Raw genomic sequence first — 17072 nt, forward strand, 5'->3', positions numbered from 1 at the left:
ACTGTGCTATTTTGAGACACCATGAATTTGAACTAAAATGTGCTTTTAACATACTATCTCTGTATAGAAACATGTATTTAGTTACCAATTGTAGTACACTTGAACCCATCTTTCAAACACTTTTAAAAATGGACTTAAGATGTATTTCAAATATAAGATTAATATATAATGAATATATACAAAATGTATTTATAATATATTGCCAGGCAGTGCCAGGATTGTGAGTGATTGCTGGAATGTACTCACTCACTTTTTAACATTATTTGTAAATATGTGTACAAATGGTTGGTTTCTTTATTTTATTTTGTACTATTTTTATCAATAGATCTCAGCAACAAAGGGAAAAAAAAAAAAAACATGTGTGTTGATTTCTCCCTAAGATGGCAAAGTGAAACACAAGTTTCCTTGAAGTGGCTCAGCATGGCCCCACATTGTTTACATAACAAAAGCAACTGTTCACAGCTGATTAAGGATATTAGCCTAAAGCCTTCCAGCCCATCGGCTGTCCTGCGGGTTTTATAGGTAGAAAAGCCAAATGGCTGCTCTCTGGGACTTCTAGTTAGTTCACCCAAAAATGAAAAATCTGTCATTAATTACTCACCCTCATGTTGCTCCAAAGGTTGAACCACTGCAGTCACATTGAGTATTTTAGCGATGTCTTTACTACATTTCTGGGCCTTGAAAGTGGTTGTTGTGTTGCTGTCTATTTTGTTGCACGGATTTTATTAAAAATATCTTTATTTGTGTTCTGAAGATGAACAAAGGTCTTATGGGTTTGGAACAACATGAGGGTGAGTAATTAATGAAAGAACTTTAATTTTTGGGTGAACTAACCCTTTAAAGGTAATATCAGAAAAAGCATAATAGGGGCACTTTAAATGAATGTAACTTCTGGTACTGGATAAATTGATAAAGATGGCCCATTTGGTTTGTTTCTCACACAAAGTCAAATGGACCATTTTAAAGTCTTTTACTGTGTTTACAAGTAATTTTTGAGGTTTGAAAGCTCCAGTCTCCATTCATTGTAATCAGCAAATAATTGAAATGTTTAAAATGGGCACCCAGCACATTCCTAAAAATTTCTCCTTTTGTATTCCACGAGGGGGAAAAAAATTATTCAGGTTTAGAAAAACATGTTCAGTATATTCATTAAATATTCATATTTGGGTGAACTATCCCTTTAATTATGCAAATAAATGATAAATGTTTAAAAGTGAAAGACTAAGGACTGTTACACGACAGCATTTTCAACTAAAAACAGAAAACTTTTTATACGTTTTGGGCGTTCATTTACACGACTTTAAATGTGCCCTAGAATCAAAAATTGAATTTACCTTGGCATAGTTGAATAACAAGAGTTCAGTACATGGAAAAGACATACAGTGAGTCTCAAACTCCATTGCTTCCTCCTTCTTATGTAAATCTCATTTGTTTAAAAGACCTCAGAAGAGTCTCAACATAACACAGACTGTTACGTAACAGTTGGGATCATTAATATGCACGCCCCCAATATTTGCATATACCAGCCCATGTTCAAGGCATTAGACAAGCCAGTATTAATGACTGGAGCTGCACAGCTGAACATCAGACTAGGTAAGCAAGCAAGAACAATAACGAAAAATGGCAGATGGAGCGATAATAACTGACATGATCCATGATTATATGATATTTTTAGTGATATTTGTGAATTGTCTTTATAAATGTTTCGTTAGCATGTTGCTTACGTACTGTTAAATGTGGTGTGCGATTTAAAGGGGCCGCAGCCTGAATCGGTGCATAGTTAATGATGCCCCAAAATAGGCAGTTAAAAAAATGAATTAAAAAAAATCTATGGGGTATTTTGAGCTGAAACTTCACAGACACATTCAGGGGACACCTTAGACTTATATTACATCTTGTAAAAACTGGTTCTAGTGCACCTTTAAAAAAAAAAAAGGGTTTCAAAGAGAATACGATACCGTTGTCCTCTCTGTGTAAACTACAAAGATGAAAATTTGTGAAAACTGTGACGTCATGTGTCCAAATGTGTTCAGTCTCTAGATGTGTAGGGTTTCTTTACAAAGTGACCTCGCCAACTACTGGCCTGGCACGCAGAATACAGCGTTTTTATTCGTTTTTGTGGATCCATTTGAACAGGGATCATTTTGACAATGTTGTCATCTGTATGTGAAAAATGCAATGGTAAAAGTTTTCTGTTTTTAATACAACGTTGCTGTGTAAACCTACCCTAGAGTGTGTGCAAAAGAGTGAGAGAGAGAGTTTGTGTAATTCTGTACCCTGGTCGCAGGGTGAAGCTGGAGCTGATTTGCATCGGTCAGACTCCTCTGATGAGGGGGCTTCTGTTATGGTTTGCTGAGGGTCCTGCCCTGGAGTCAACTGAAGAGAAAACAATTTTAATATCAATACTAATGGTTTTTAATATTTTAATGTCGTTCTCGCTTAATCCTTTACATCACAATCATCACTGGCCTCATTTTACTGTATCATTATTTAAAGTGGTCATACTTTTAATTTTTTATCTGCTTATAATGCGTCATCATTTAGTTTTTGCATCGACCCATGGTCCATCTGGCCACCTCTCATTCTGCAGACATTTAATACCACTCACCTTTTTCCTGCGTTGGGTACTGTTGGAGATTTTGTCTGGTGTCACCCCGAGATCAGAAAGCACTTTAGCAATTTTTCTGGCATCTACACCACAGCTAGGAGCTACATTACTTTCACAACGCCGATGGACATTCATTTTACAGGCTGAAAACAGGCAGGAAGACAAGTGAATATATGGCAACAAAAACAGATGTTATTATTCATCACTGGTATCTGTAATGCTTGCCTTTGCACTGCAGGCCTTGCCGCATCAGTCCCCAAAGTAAGGAACCGCAGTGGTCGCAGAAGGTGGGGACTTTGTAATTGTGAATGCTGAACATGTGTGGAATGTTTACACTGAAGCGCTGGGAGCCAACCTGTAAAAAAAAAAAAACATCATTCATGCCACGATATCCACAATTCAGCTGAACTCTCTGCTGAGGAAATCCTGTGCAGGTTACTGTAGTTTTAGGTACATGGGCTCAGTGCTAAATATAAAACTATTAAAGGTAACACTTTACAACAAGGTGTCATTTGTTAATATTAGTTAATGCATTAACTTACATAACAGTGAGCAACACATTTTGACAGCGTTTTTTAAAACTTTTGTTAATCTTAGTTAAAGGCACAATATGTAATTTTCGCCACTAGAGGTTGCTTATTCATAACAAAGGCGTGTCTTGATGACCCCGTGAATGAGCATGGAACCATGGGAGTTGTCGTCTTCACCTCTACAGCCAATGGAAAGCAACTCGACAGACTTGGGCAGAAATCATTTTTATGGGTAAGCTAGTGTATTCATGTTTTATCAGCATTACTGTGGTATGAAACAAGGTGGGCCGAGAGCCGCGGGAGTTCAGCGGAGCTTTTATTGACTTGTGCTGCTAAATGACATGCAATTAATTTTAAAATATATTGTATGATGGAGAAAGCTCTCTCCAATTATGCTATGTTAGCCACTTGACAAAATAGTGTTGTCTCTGAGGCATGGTAAAAATATAGTATTCGCGGTAAATCAAGAAAACAAACAATAAGACTAACCGTGTTGAGCTATAAAACAATGATTAGATGTCTGTTGATAAATGTAGCCACACAGTTGCTCACCTGTCTAATAAAATCATAATATATTAAAGCGTCTATTTAGTTTCCATGGTTTCAGTAAAACTTGAAATCGAGGATAACGAGGATATGACGTCATTGACAGGCGACGAAATGACAAGGTCCTTGTTAAAATTCCTGATTTCTCTGGATTTCAACATTGATGGAAACGTTTGGGATCATGTAAGTGCTTACATAATCTTAATAATTAATGTGCCTTTAATAAAAATGTTTATATTCATGTTAGTGTGTTAACTAATGTTAACAGATACCTTTGATTTTTAATAATGTATTACTAATTGTTGAGAATGGCATTAAAGGTACAATTTGTACGATATTCGCAGTAAAATATCCCAAAACCACTAGGCTAGTGTTATATATTTTGTCCAGCTGATTACTAACAATATCTCTAATGTTTTCAACTACTTGTAAATCATGAGAAAATTCCCATTCTAAACAGTGACACGGGGCAGTGCAGTCGCCTGTCAATCACGTCAGTTACCCTTTGGTACCGCCTTTACTGACATAGAAACCACATAACAACAGTGCCGTGGACAAATGCGGAAGTAGTGTCTAGCGTCCAGCAAACCACTAGCTTGCTTCAAGCAGTTCCTTATTTACTTCTTGCACGTTTTATGGTGGATTGTGTTACTTATTTAGGGAACATAATTACTGTTACCATCTGCCGTTGGTTCTGTCGACAAGGACAGCTCCCGTAAACGTAAGCATACAGGCCAACCAAACGACCCAAGAAGAGTTTGGGACAAGAGGTGAGAAAGAGCGAGGATCAATAACGGTGTTTTCTAGATGGAGAGAGCTTGCTTTTTTTTGTTTTTACAGAAAACGTATGCCATTATAACGATCAACACGATTAGTATTATGGGGCATACACGCCAAACGCGGGGCATCGCGTCTCTAGACCCGCGTGAGGACGCGTCTGATCCATAGTCTGATCGCGTCTTTGCATTGACTTTGTATGTAATCTACTCGCACAAATCGGTTGGGTAGAAGACAACAAATCCCATCATTCCACGCACCTTCTTAGCGTCATCAAACCACGCGATTGTTTTGATAGTGCGCCCTCTAGTGGCAGGTCCTACAATCTGTACCTTTAACTAAGATTAATAAATGCTGCAGAAGTATCGTCCATTGTTAGTTTATGTTAACTAATGTTAACAAATGAAACCTTATTGTAAAGTGTTACCCTATTAATAATAAACTTTTAAAAAAAAGTTAAAAAAAGTTTTCACACCATCGGTGCTCTGGCCCTAAAAATTATTTTTGTTAATATATATAAAGCTGAAATTAAATATAAATAATAGATGCCATGGGAACTAACTGAAATAAAATATATTTAAGCTGAAGCAATACAATTTAAAACTGGAATAAAAATAAATTAAAAGCATAAAATTACTAGAACTTAAACTAAAATTAATATGAAAACTCAAAATATAAAAATAAAATGAAAATATAAATAATTTATATAATAGTAAATACTATAATAGTATAAAAATAATACTAAGATAGCACTGCATGGGCTGTGTTTGGAATTCTGGCGCACTGTACAGTATGCTTCCTACAATTTTTATGAAATAGTATGTGTATCATTACACATTATGCATCATTCTTTAACATATAAAACAGTCATCATGACCTTGCTACAGTACATTTATCTTATTATGTCATGTGTGGTGCTATCACCTAGAAAATAAATAAGTTGCACTGAAACTAATTTGTAATTTGTAAAAATTACAAGAAAGGCAGAAGAATTGAGGCTAATTTTATGTCACACTGTAAAAGGAAGGTCAAGTTAGCCGTATTGTATTCTAGGAAACCGTATTCCTTGGCCTGCTGTATTTTCTTTTGTGATAATTGTCAACATTTTGGTAAATGTACTGTAGTAGGTCATAAAATTATCTGCAGAATACATACTGCAAAAATAATACTCTAACTCAAACATAGCTCGGTCCTTTGAGAGAAAGTAAGGATGTAGAACTGACCTCTTCAGGAGTGTCTTCCTGTTTCTTCAAGCCAGCACATTTTGTTATAATGAGCTCATGGCATCTCTTATGGACCACGCAGGTACACACTGAGAGATTTGAGGGATAGGCGAAAAGTTTACTTCGGCAACACTTTACAATAAGGTATTTTTATTACCTAACATTAACAAAGATTAATAAATACTGTAACACATGTTTTCTTGTTGTTATTTAATGTTAATTAATGCTGTTAAGTAATGGGACCTTATTGTAAAGTGTTACAATTTTTTCAGATATTTAAAGATAAAGATTAATCAAACCAGGAAATATTATGATTGATATTATTATCACTGTACATAAGAGAAGAGCGTCTTACTCACCCTGACACTGATACCCCTGTTTCCCCAACACACCCCTGCAGAACCAGAGAAATAAATGAGTTAGACAACTCCATCACACAGCAGGATTGAGCAATTCTGTTTCTGACCAGCAGAGGGTGCGTTGTGCTACAACACATATCTATAGAGCTGATTCTGTCAATGGCAACAAGCAGCATTGTGCAAAGCCACACAGATGCACTATTCACCAGGTATGCAAATAATTAGACTGAACAGTTATTACTGAAGGGAGGTACTGTTTACAGAGATAAAAATAAACATCTGTCTAATCTATAAATGCATCCCTGTAGTCTAGGCCCTCCGCACCACTACAAAGGACAGTGTCTCTAATTTGCTATCAAATTAATATTCATTACAAAAACTCTTTTGTTGTAATCAGGAGGAGGAGTGCCTGTGATTAGCATCAGGTTTCGCCTTTGAAAATGACACAAATCTTTTATACGTCTAAAAGGGATCTTATAATAAAGGTAGTCCTTTATAATAGTAGCCATTGTAAATTATATAAAGGTCTGCCTACAGTGAGGATTGATAAGTGTCTTACCAGATGAAATCTCGGCAGTGGGAGCAGTAGGTGGGCTGTCTCAGGTAGGTGGCCATGAACTTGTGTCCGTTAACCTGATGGACACGCCTTCGAACAGCCCCCTGCCGTTTCCGTGGACGCATCCGCTCACGGAACACTCTCTCCTCATTTTCATTGGATGATGCAGCTGCAAGATAAAATGACATTGAAAAATAAGTTAGTTGAATGTTGGATATATATATATATATATATATATATATATATATATATATATATATATATATATATATATATATATATACAGTACAGTCCAAAAGTTTGGAACCACTAAGATTTTTAATGTTTTTAAAAGAAGTTTCGTCTGCTCACCAAGGATACATTTATTTAATTAAAAATACAGTAAAAAACAGTAATATTGTGAAATATTATTACAATTTAAAATAACTGTACTATTTAAATATATTTGACAAAGTCATTTATTCCTGTGATGCAAAGCTGAATTTTCAGCATCATTACTCCAGTCTTCAGTGTCACATGATCCTTCAGAAATCATTCTAATATGCTGATTTGCTGCTCAATAAACATTTATGATTATTTTCAATGTTGAAAACAGTTGTGTACTTTTTTTTTTTTCAGGATTCCTTGATGAATAGAAAGTTCAAAAGAACAGCATTTATCTGAAATACAAAGCTTCTGTAGCATTATACACTACCGTTCAAAAGTTTGGGGTCAGTAAGAATTTTTATTTTTATTTTTTTGAAAAGAAATTGATGATACGAAATGAATACTTTTATTCAGCAAGGGTGCATTAAATCAATCAAAAGTGGCAGTAAAGACATTTATAATGTTACAAAAGATTAGATTTCAGATAAACACTGTTCTTTTGAACTTTCTATTCATCAAATAATCCTGAAAAAAAATATTGTACACAAATATTTTGTACAATTGTACACATTAAATGTTTCTTGAGCAGCAGATCAGCATATTAGAATGATTTCTGAAGGATCATGTGACACTGAAGACTGGAGTAATGATGCTGAAAATTCAGCTTTGCATCACAGGAATAAATGACTTTGTGAAATATATTCAAATAGAAAACAGTTGTTTTAAATTGTAATAATATTTCACAATATTACTGTTTTTAGTGTATTTTTAATTAAACAAATGTAGCCTTGGTGAGCACACGAAACTTCTTTTAAAAACATTAAAAATCTTAGTGGTTCCAAACTTTTGGACTGTACTGTATATTATATATATATATATATATATATATATATATATATATATATATATCTATATATATATATATATATATATATATATATATATATATATATATATATATATATTTATACAACAGTTCTGTCTGGTTCTCGAATCTGATTGGCTGATAGCCATGCGATATTTCAGTGATAACAGCACTCCTACTGCCTTTTCACCGTTTGTATCACTCCGCTTGAAGTGACCGTCATGGCGGCCGATAAAATCAACCGTAATTTTTACAAATACTACTTCTTGTACCACGAACTGTAGTTTTAATAGTTTTTTAGGCGAGAATGTAGTTGTTTAGACCTGAAATATGTGACTCATATTTAATAACAACGCCTTTTTTTACAATTTGTTTTGACGTTTTCGGAGATGCGATCTCGATTGCGTCAGCGGCCGTTTAGTGCTTCTGTAACTGCCGAGAACAGCTTCATCTCGGCCAGTGCCTCGGGGATTTGCCGCTGGCTCTTATAGTGGTTAAACACGAGACATAATTCAATTTGAGTACATAGAACAGGCAATCTTTGGTCTTATTAATCTATTATTTGTTACAAGAGCAAGTCAAATTGTGCTATATTAAATTTGATAATAATAAACGTTACGTTACATCCTTATATAGCACATTGACTACAACTAGACGGACATATCAGTCTCTTCTCCGCTTCAAATATGTAAAACATTAAACTTTATAAACATATGTTTTTTTGAGTAAAGAAAACGCTTTACAATTTTTTTTTTTTTCAAACATCAGATCTTTATTTACCTTTGCATTGCACAGAGGAGATGTCCAAACTGCGTGCGCACTTCATTCACGAGGTGAGGCGGATTAATGAGGCTTGATTGACAGTTTGAGGATCCAATGGAGTTAGGAGGTTTTGTCACAAGCTCTTTAAAATCCTTTTCATTCGTTAAATATTTGTAAAACCCACATACCAGCGTAAATGGTGACCTATTTTTTTTTTTTTTAATAACTAGTGCTTTATGTTTGACTGAACTGTACAATTGTGCTTATATGTTGTTCAATAAATATTATGTTATATAAATATGTCCATTAAGTAATATGGATTGAGTGAACATTACATTAATACGCCATTAGATGGCGGCAACACTTTACAGGAGAATTAGTCAGTGAGTCACAAGAGACTTTTAAATTGAAAGGAACTTTTGCAAAAGGAAGTTGTTTTAACGCTGTGGTGTTATGGATGGAAAATTCCCAAAGCTGAAAAAATGACAAATACAAAGATCGCTTACCTCAGCGGACATTCAAACGGACTTGTATAAAGGATGTAATATTATGGACATCGACTTGATGAATGAATGTAATGCAATATACCAGACACAGGTAATAGCCTACTCTCTATCTCTCTCTCTCTCTAACACTGTAGAAAATTCAATGTGTTTCAATGAAGCGACTCAACGTTCCTTCGTTACTAGTTCTGAAGTGACGTTTTAGAATTAGCAACGGAGGCTTGGTCCAACTGTCAAATTGAGATTTGAATCCGTGGCGGAAGGAAGTAGTGCTGCACAAAAGAGGGTTTTAAAGACACTCCGTTGTTGTTCTTATTTATTTACACACTCGTGCCGTCGAACTGTTGTATAAACGCAATATCACACTCGTAGCCGTGCGATATTGCTCATATATATATTAAAATAACACTGTTCTTTTTTGATATAAAATATAAAAAAATAAATAATATATATATATATATTATTTTTTTTTATTATTATTTATTTATTTATTTATTTTTTTATATTTTATATGTAGTTTTTATCACTCATCACACATTCATCAGAATATTGCACAATTTGTAGGTTCCCTTTTATATTGCATTTGAATGGATTACAAAGATAACTAAAGAAACAAACAAAAATATAAACTTGCCTACACTACCATTCAAAAGTTTGGAGTCTTTAATATTTTTTTATACACAATAACACAAAAACTGATAAAGTGACAATAAAGACATTCATATTGTTACTAAAGATATCTACTTCAAATAAGTGCTGTGCTTTTGAATAGGGATGCACAATATATCGGCCACCATATCATTATTGGCCGATATATGTTCATTAATGTTATCGTTATCGGCCCAATAAAAAAATCTGGCTGATATATAAAAGCTGATAAATAATGGATTATTTCCTTCAATTGAGACATTTCAGATGCGCACTGTTCGCCATGATGGTTTTGAATTGCTTGAAATATGATTAGAGTGACTTCAAAAAATACAGTTAAGTGCAACATGTGCAATGCAAATCTGTCATATTGGCGAAATAAAATTATAGTGATAATATAATATTATAATTTTGCGACATGGCTTTTAATGGTGAGGCTCTCAAAAATTATATAAAATTTGGATTTAGATTAATCGGCCAATATATCAGTTATCGGCTTTCAAATGTAAAGAATTATCGGTTATCGATAACCAGTTTTCCACATTGATAAAATAAGAAATATTGCTTGATATCCAAATAAGCATATTAGAATGATTTCTGAGGGATCATGTAACACAAACACAAAGTAATGGCTTACATATTGACAATACACACACATATATACATTATATATATATATATATATATATATATATATATATATATATATATATATATATATATATATGCGCGAGCAGAGACTTTTATTGATTACATTTTTCATTGAAATTAAATGATTTTCCACTGTCTTTGCTATTTTTTTCCTACATCGCAGCATGACACAGTAAAACTGGCTACCAGACAGGGGAAGTAGTTGAGGAAACCTGTGTGAAAACAATCATTATCCATTTCACATCACTTTACGCTCTCCATCAAAGATAAATCACATACATATCCACACACTAGAATGCTGCTCGCAACCAAACAGATTCCTCATGATCTAAAGTTAACCCAGCCAGCGGAGAAAGTGAACAAACAAATCATTGATTCTCAAGCAACTCTTCCCCTCACTTTGCCCCTTTGAGGGCTGCAGTAATTGTGTATATGTGTGTTGATCATGAGAGAAACTGGCGGCCAAGGACCACCTGACCAACCATGTGACCCACCGCCACGGCTCCATGCATTCCAGCAGTCAGGTGATGCCTTTGAGAGGGACAACATTCCATCATCAGACAAACAACTATGAAATTACATTCACATCACTACATGTGTCCATAATGTGCCCTGTGTCCATCAATGAGAAAGAGAGAGTGTGGTTTCCTTAAAGGAGAGTAGTTTCTCCCTCTTGTTTGGTTCCAATAAACTTGCCATCCAACTCCTCCCACACTTCTTGTCTTTCAGTACAGCAGCGTATGTGTGGGCTGCATTATTTTAATGCTGTCTGTGAGAGGAGCTGCTGCAGAGGTGTGATTACAGCTAAGAATCCCCATAGGGTGGCACGCAGCCCCCATAGAGTGACTAGGCTCAGTACAATTACCACTGCAAGGTTCCTGGGGGACGTTCGGTAAGCGTGTGCGTGAAAGTCTGTGTGTATCTGCGTTCTGTCTCATGTCAGGGTGCTCCTGGGGCAAGTTGTGTGCGTGTGTTGTCTGATATCAGAGAGCGTCCTGTCTTCTGGAGCGGGCAGCTGCTCTGGAGAACAGCGTGGCAGCTAAAAGGGCCATTAGTGGGATAGATGTGCTTACATAATACATTATCCATCTGCTCAAAAAGCAGGGCTTAACCAGAACACACCTATACCTCCCAGCACAAAACAGTTCACCTTAGTGTACCACACACAGACACACTGAAAGGGGAAGACATGATACCAGTGGAGTTCATACTCTCTGTATTCGCTTTATAGATCCAGTCAGAGCAGTCACCATATTTAATGTGACATGAACATGAGGCAGGGAGGAAATCGATAGCTCTGTTTTAAAACCTAGTGTGCTGACTAATTAGACAGCATTTTAAGGCATCATAGGCCCAACATGAAGGCAGTTATACTGCAAAATTATGCTTTCTTAGAGAGATTTTGACCAAAATAGGGTAAGGCAGCATCGCACGTACTGCGTCATTCACAGAAGGCAAACTTAGAATAGGCAGTGGCAAGCTCAGTGAAAAAGTTCACCCAAAATGGTGGACAAAATGACATTGCTATTTTAATAGCAATTATAATAGCAAACTATTTTATTCATAATTGTTAGAACATCATGCTGCTAGTCGTCACAAAACTTTATCATTTTAAAGGCAGGGTAGGTGATTTGCTTCAAAAACATTTGTTGTTATGCTGGTTGAAAGTCTCTTTACATCCCAATAGCAATCGCTAATTTAAATGGCTTAATGTACTTATATGTATTCATATCATCTGTAGAAGGTGTACTATCATAAACCTCAGTCCGAGGGATAAGATATGACATCCTACCTGTCTGTCAACATATGTTTTTACCCTTGCGCACCCCGCTTGTGTAGACATCATATGTCATCAGCACATTTCGTGCTATGCAGAGTTAGACAGACATCAGTCATGAGCACCGCAACCAAAACAGCAGCCACGTTTTACAGTTCCTTATGAGCCTATGCTGCGTTCATGCTATAACTACCGTAATGTGGAAGAAATGGAAACCTGTGACGTTATTCTCTGAGTGGTTCATGACTTGAATTTATGCGTTTCAATGGCAACACTATCAACGCTGAAATTAATCTGCAGCAGTCAGGTGATAGAGGTCAGTGCTAATTAAGTTGTATATGTTCATTATTGTTAATGTTATGTGCTTTGAGACATGAGGTAGTTAAACGCCGTCTCTCGTGAAGCTTTTGTTTGCTCCCTGTTGTACGCATTCATGTGTTTTGAAGGAGGCGTGGCTTTGGAGACACTCTGAAGGGACGGTGGGATCTTATGCTTTCAAAGCTAGCTCGCTATTGCTAGCCGCTCTGAAAACCTACCTTTAAGCCTTGCCAATTTAAACATTAAAAGCGCAAGAAGACACGCAAGAAAACCACCGCTTGCTGTGTGAGAAGTTTTGTGTGCGCACATTCGAAGAACGCACATAGAAAGCCGTGTCTCAGACAGCACGTGAATACTAAACTGAGTTCGCTTTCAAGTCTTCTTGCGCTTAATTTAAAAATTATGTCAACATGCCTGTCTTGGAGAGTATCCAAGAAAACACGGTTGAATATGTCTTAAGCAAACAGGAACAGTCGAGTAAGACAACACATGTTCAGTATCAGTATATTGGATCAGTGTATTAGTCTTAAAGTGACAGCAATTAAAATATTCCTGCTGCTGTCTGTTTTTAATGTAAATCAAACAACAAAAGACAAAGAAATCACTCACTGCTCGACTGAATAACTTTTTTAACTTTAATAAGGATAAATCATTATTTAATTCATACTGTATTATTATTTCTGTACCCAAAAACTACTGTTAGATCCTGAAAAACTAACTGAAAACTTGAAAAAAACTATCTTTGCTCTATTATATTTATTTGTGCTATTGCTTTAGTTTTAAAAATTGTTCTTATTTTCTTTATTTTTAATATGGGGACTTTCCACAGAAAATAATTTTTATACTGTATATTCTATCCACTAAACTTACCCATCACAGAAATTTAAACTTTCTGCATTTTTACATTTTCAAAAAGCATAATTTAGTATGATTTACAAGCTGTTTTCCACATGGGGACCAAAAAATGTCCCCACAAGGACAAGGATTTCAGATATTGCCATTTTTGTGGGGACATATATTGTATGGAATGCCTGAACCACACACACACACACACACCCACACCCACACCCACACACACACACACACACACACACACACACACACACACACACACACACACACACACACACACACACACACACACACACACACACACACACACACACACACACACACACACACACACACACACAAACACACACCTACACACACACTATTTAGTTAATGCTAACAAATAAAGAGATAAACTTCAGATCAGAAACATGCAAAAGAGAAATAAAGTGTGACGAAGGTGAACAGTATACATACACCTTTACAATCATTATCTCTCTCATTCAAGTCTGATGACATGCAGCAGGTGAGAATGCATGAGAGCACGTTCCCTAGTGACTGTGTCCATGGTGATCAGGGACGACGTGAAACGTGCGCTCCACTAAAGCACGGTCTCTCCTTTCCATCCGCACTATACTCATCCTTCTACACCTCTCTGTTCCTCTCTTTTAATTTGTGTATATTTCGGCTACTATTCTGCTGATTGGTTTGTGGAAGGCTGAGCTGATGAGAGTTTGAGCCAAACGGCTGTATTCGCCCACGGTCAGACAGCCAAGAGGAGCTCGGGGCAGCCTCCACCCACGCCAATGCCACTTCAGCCCCAGACACGCCACCCACAAGCACTCTCCAATCCAGCCAGAGCACAGCATGGGACCAATTAAAATGGCATCAATCAAAAAAAGAGAGGGATAGAGAGAGATTGCAAATCTGTTTATAACTCAATGACGGTCGGTTCCATAACTTCAGACTGATCAGTGAGTGGCAGATGAGCCACACAACCTTCAACTTCATCATCCCAGATAAAGTTTAAAGATTTTAGAGCTGGAGAAATAGACTGATAGAACCCTGCAGAAAAGAGCATGCTGGTAAAAACTGGTTAGTGCTGGTTTGGTGCTAGTCTAGCTGGTGGGCCACCCTAACCTGTTGAGCTAAGTCTTTCTGTTGAAAGGGAACTTTGCTGGACTGTAAACCCTAATAAGTTGGCAAAACGGAGGTAATCAACTTCAGTTTTGATTTTGTACTATACAAACATGTTAATTGCAATTTTGTCCAAGCTAACTCATACTATTTGAATATGTAAACATCATATTAACTCAATTCTTTTGCTGTTAACTGTTAGCTTACAATAGCAGACTTGTATGTGCTAATGTAACTAGCAAAGATACTATCACTATACTGCATGTACACAACATAAAGCATAGTCTTGAAGTTTTGCAGCCAATCCTTGACCTGATAACAGGCTCTACTCTTTACCACAATGGTAATCCAATTGCAAAATAACAGAAACCCCTATAAAGAATATTAATATTAGACTCTAACCCATCTCTCCCTATATTAATATCATGCAAAAACACAAAATAACACATAATTCAACATATATTTTTCTTATTCAGTCTGATGCAAAACATGCTAGGACCTAGAAATCTGTTGTAACTCATTCAGTTTAAGTTCAGCTTAAAAAAATTAGTTATTGAGTTCATGTATTTTTATCTATTAAGTAAAATGAACTTTCAGTAATATCTGAGTAAAGTATATATATAGAAATAAATATAGAACCTATAAATATATAGCATGAAACATTGCATATTATAAAGCTATTAAGTGATTCAGCAAACCATTTTTTTGTTTAAGTAATATTTGAGTCAATGAACTCATTTCATTTAGTTAATTTCACTGTTCAGTTTTACAGTGTGGTTAAACTAGTTCAGAAGTCTATACAACAGCCTACCAGCATCCAAAACAATGTGTGTTAGAGACTCAAGCTATTTAGGCTATTAGGTAACATACACATAATGGATGATTTATAGCAGTTATTAAGAGAAATACATGAGAACATGGTCATTTAGAGTTATTACAAATTGATCATTGCAAAATCTAATTTACATGAGACGGTGAACCAAACGTACAGTAATTAATCAACACAGATTGGAACTCAAACCCCAAAATGCAAAAGCTATAATCTGTCATAAAATCATCTGGACTCAGTCAGATTAACTGAAGAGAAACTGCTCTTTCTGCTTATCAATGTGCATGTAACCTGTATTGAGAGTTAGTTCACTCCAGTACTTTATGTTGCTTCATAAAAGCATATATAGTAAAAGACTGTGTTCATGAATAGGTTAACAGTGTATATTCAATTATTTCCACTGAGTTCAGTGCACAACGGACAGCAAAAATAGACTCGGCGCTGCAACTGTACTCGCAGCTACTCTCCTGCTGTGTGAATACAGCAGCCTTTTAATATGGGCGGCAAAATAAATATGCTTAGAATTGCTTAGACCTTAAGTCATATGTAATTTTCATAACCAGTGGTTGCAGCGTTCCCAAAGTGCACATCCAATTAAATGAGTACAGAATGCACTACCATTCAAAAGTTTGGAGTCAGTATGTTTTTTTTTTTTTTTTTTTTTTTTAAAAAGATTAATACTTTTATTGACTAAGAATGCCTTAAATTGATCAAAAGTGACAGTAAAGACTTGAGGTGCGTCCCAATTCGCGTACTTGTGCACTATTCTATGACGTTTTTAAGTACAAATAGTGCAGTAGTGCGTTCACACTGAAAATTCCAAAAAGAAAAAGTGCACTTTAAATACCCGGATGATGCACTAAATTAACGGAAAAAAACTAAGTGTGGAATGTTGGACACTTCATGCACTCAACTGTCGCAGCTTTAATTACGTAGTGGTGGGGAAGGGAGGATCGGACTCCGTTGTTAAATGACAAAATAACCTTATACAATTCACGCACTACATGGATGAGTGCATAGTGCACAAGTACATAGTGTATAAGTGCATAGTGTATAGTGCGTCATTTGGGTCTCAGTTTATATTATATGGTCTTAGAGGATTAGTCAACTTTCAAATAAAATTTTCCTGATCATTTTCTCACCCTCATGTCTTCCAAGATGTCCATGTCTTTCTTTCTTCAGTCGAAAAGAAATTACAGTTTTTGATGAAAACATTCCAGGATTATTCTCCTTATAGTGGTCTCCAAACTGTTGAAGGTCAAAGTTACAGTTTCAGTGCAGCTTCAAAGGGCTTTAAACGATACCAGACGAGGAATAAGGGTCTTATCTAGCAAAATGATCTGTCATTTTCTTAAAAAAAAAAATACAACTGTATATGCTTTATAAGCACAAATGATCACATTGCAAGTGCTTCCACCATTCCACTTTCCTTATTCTTCAAAAAGCTTATGCTGTATGTCCTACGCCTTCCCTGTTCAACTTACAGAACGAACGCGGCGCCAGTTCTGTTTTTTTCGTAAGTAGAATAGGTAAGGTGTAGGACATACAGCGTAAGCTTTTTAAAGAATGCGGAAAGCGGAAGCACTTGCTATGCGATCATTTGTGTTTATAAAGCATATACAGTTGTATTTTTTTAAAGAAAATGACCGATCGTTTCGATAGATAAGACCCTTATTCCTCGTCTGGTTTCGTTTCAAGCCCTTTGAAGCTGCAATGAAACTAATTTTGACCTTCAACCATTTAGAGACCATTGAAGTCCACTATAAGGAGAATAATCCTGGAATGT

At 35.9% G+C, this 17072-nt stretch overlaps 1 protein-coding gene across 2 annotated transcripts in view; it reads right to left on the bottom strand.

Annotated features, from left to right (window-relative positions):
• prkcea (protein kinase C, epsilon a) overlaps positions 1 to 17072 on the bottom strand; it is a 76776-nt gene that overhangs the window by 33613 nt on the left and 26091 nt on the right. For both annotated transcript variants that reach the window (XM_067370324.1, XM_067370322.1), the window contains exons 3-8: positions 6603 to 6768; positions 6044 to 6078; positions 5685 to 5773; positions 2834 to 2963; positions 2609 to 2751; positions 2277 to 2376 (exon numbers count right to left, since the gene is read on the bottom strand). In XM_067370324.1, the coding sequence (XP_067226425.1) occupies positions 2277 to 2376; positions 2609 to 2751; positions 2834 to 2963; positions 5685 to 5773; positions 6044 to 6078; positions 6603 to 6768 (663 nt within the window). The remainder of the gene's footprint in view (positions 1 to 2276; positions 2377 to 2608; positions 2752 to 2833; positions 2964 to 5684; positions 5774 to 6043; positions 6079 to 6602; positions 6769 to 17072) is intronic.

This window comes from Chanodichthys erythropterus, chromosome 19 (genome assembly GCF_024489055.1).
Source record: "Chanodichthys erythropterus isolate Z2021 chromosome 19, ASM2448905v1, whole genome shotgun sequence".
Classification (NCBI taxonomy): domain Eukaryota; kingdom Metazoa; phylum Chordata; class Actinopteri; order Cypriniformes; family Xenocyprididae; genus Chanodichthys; species Chanodichthys erythropterus.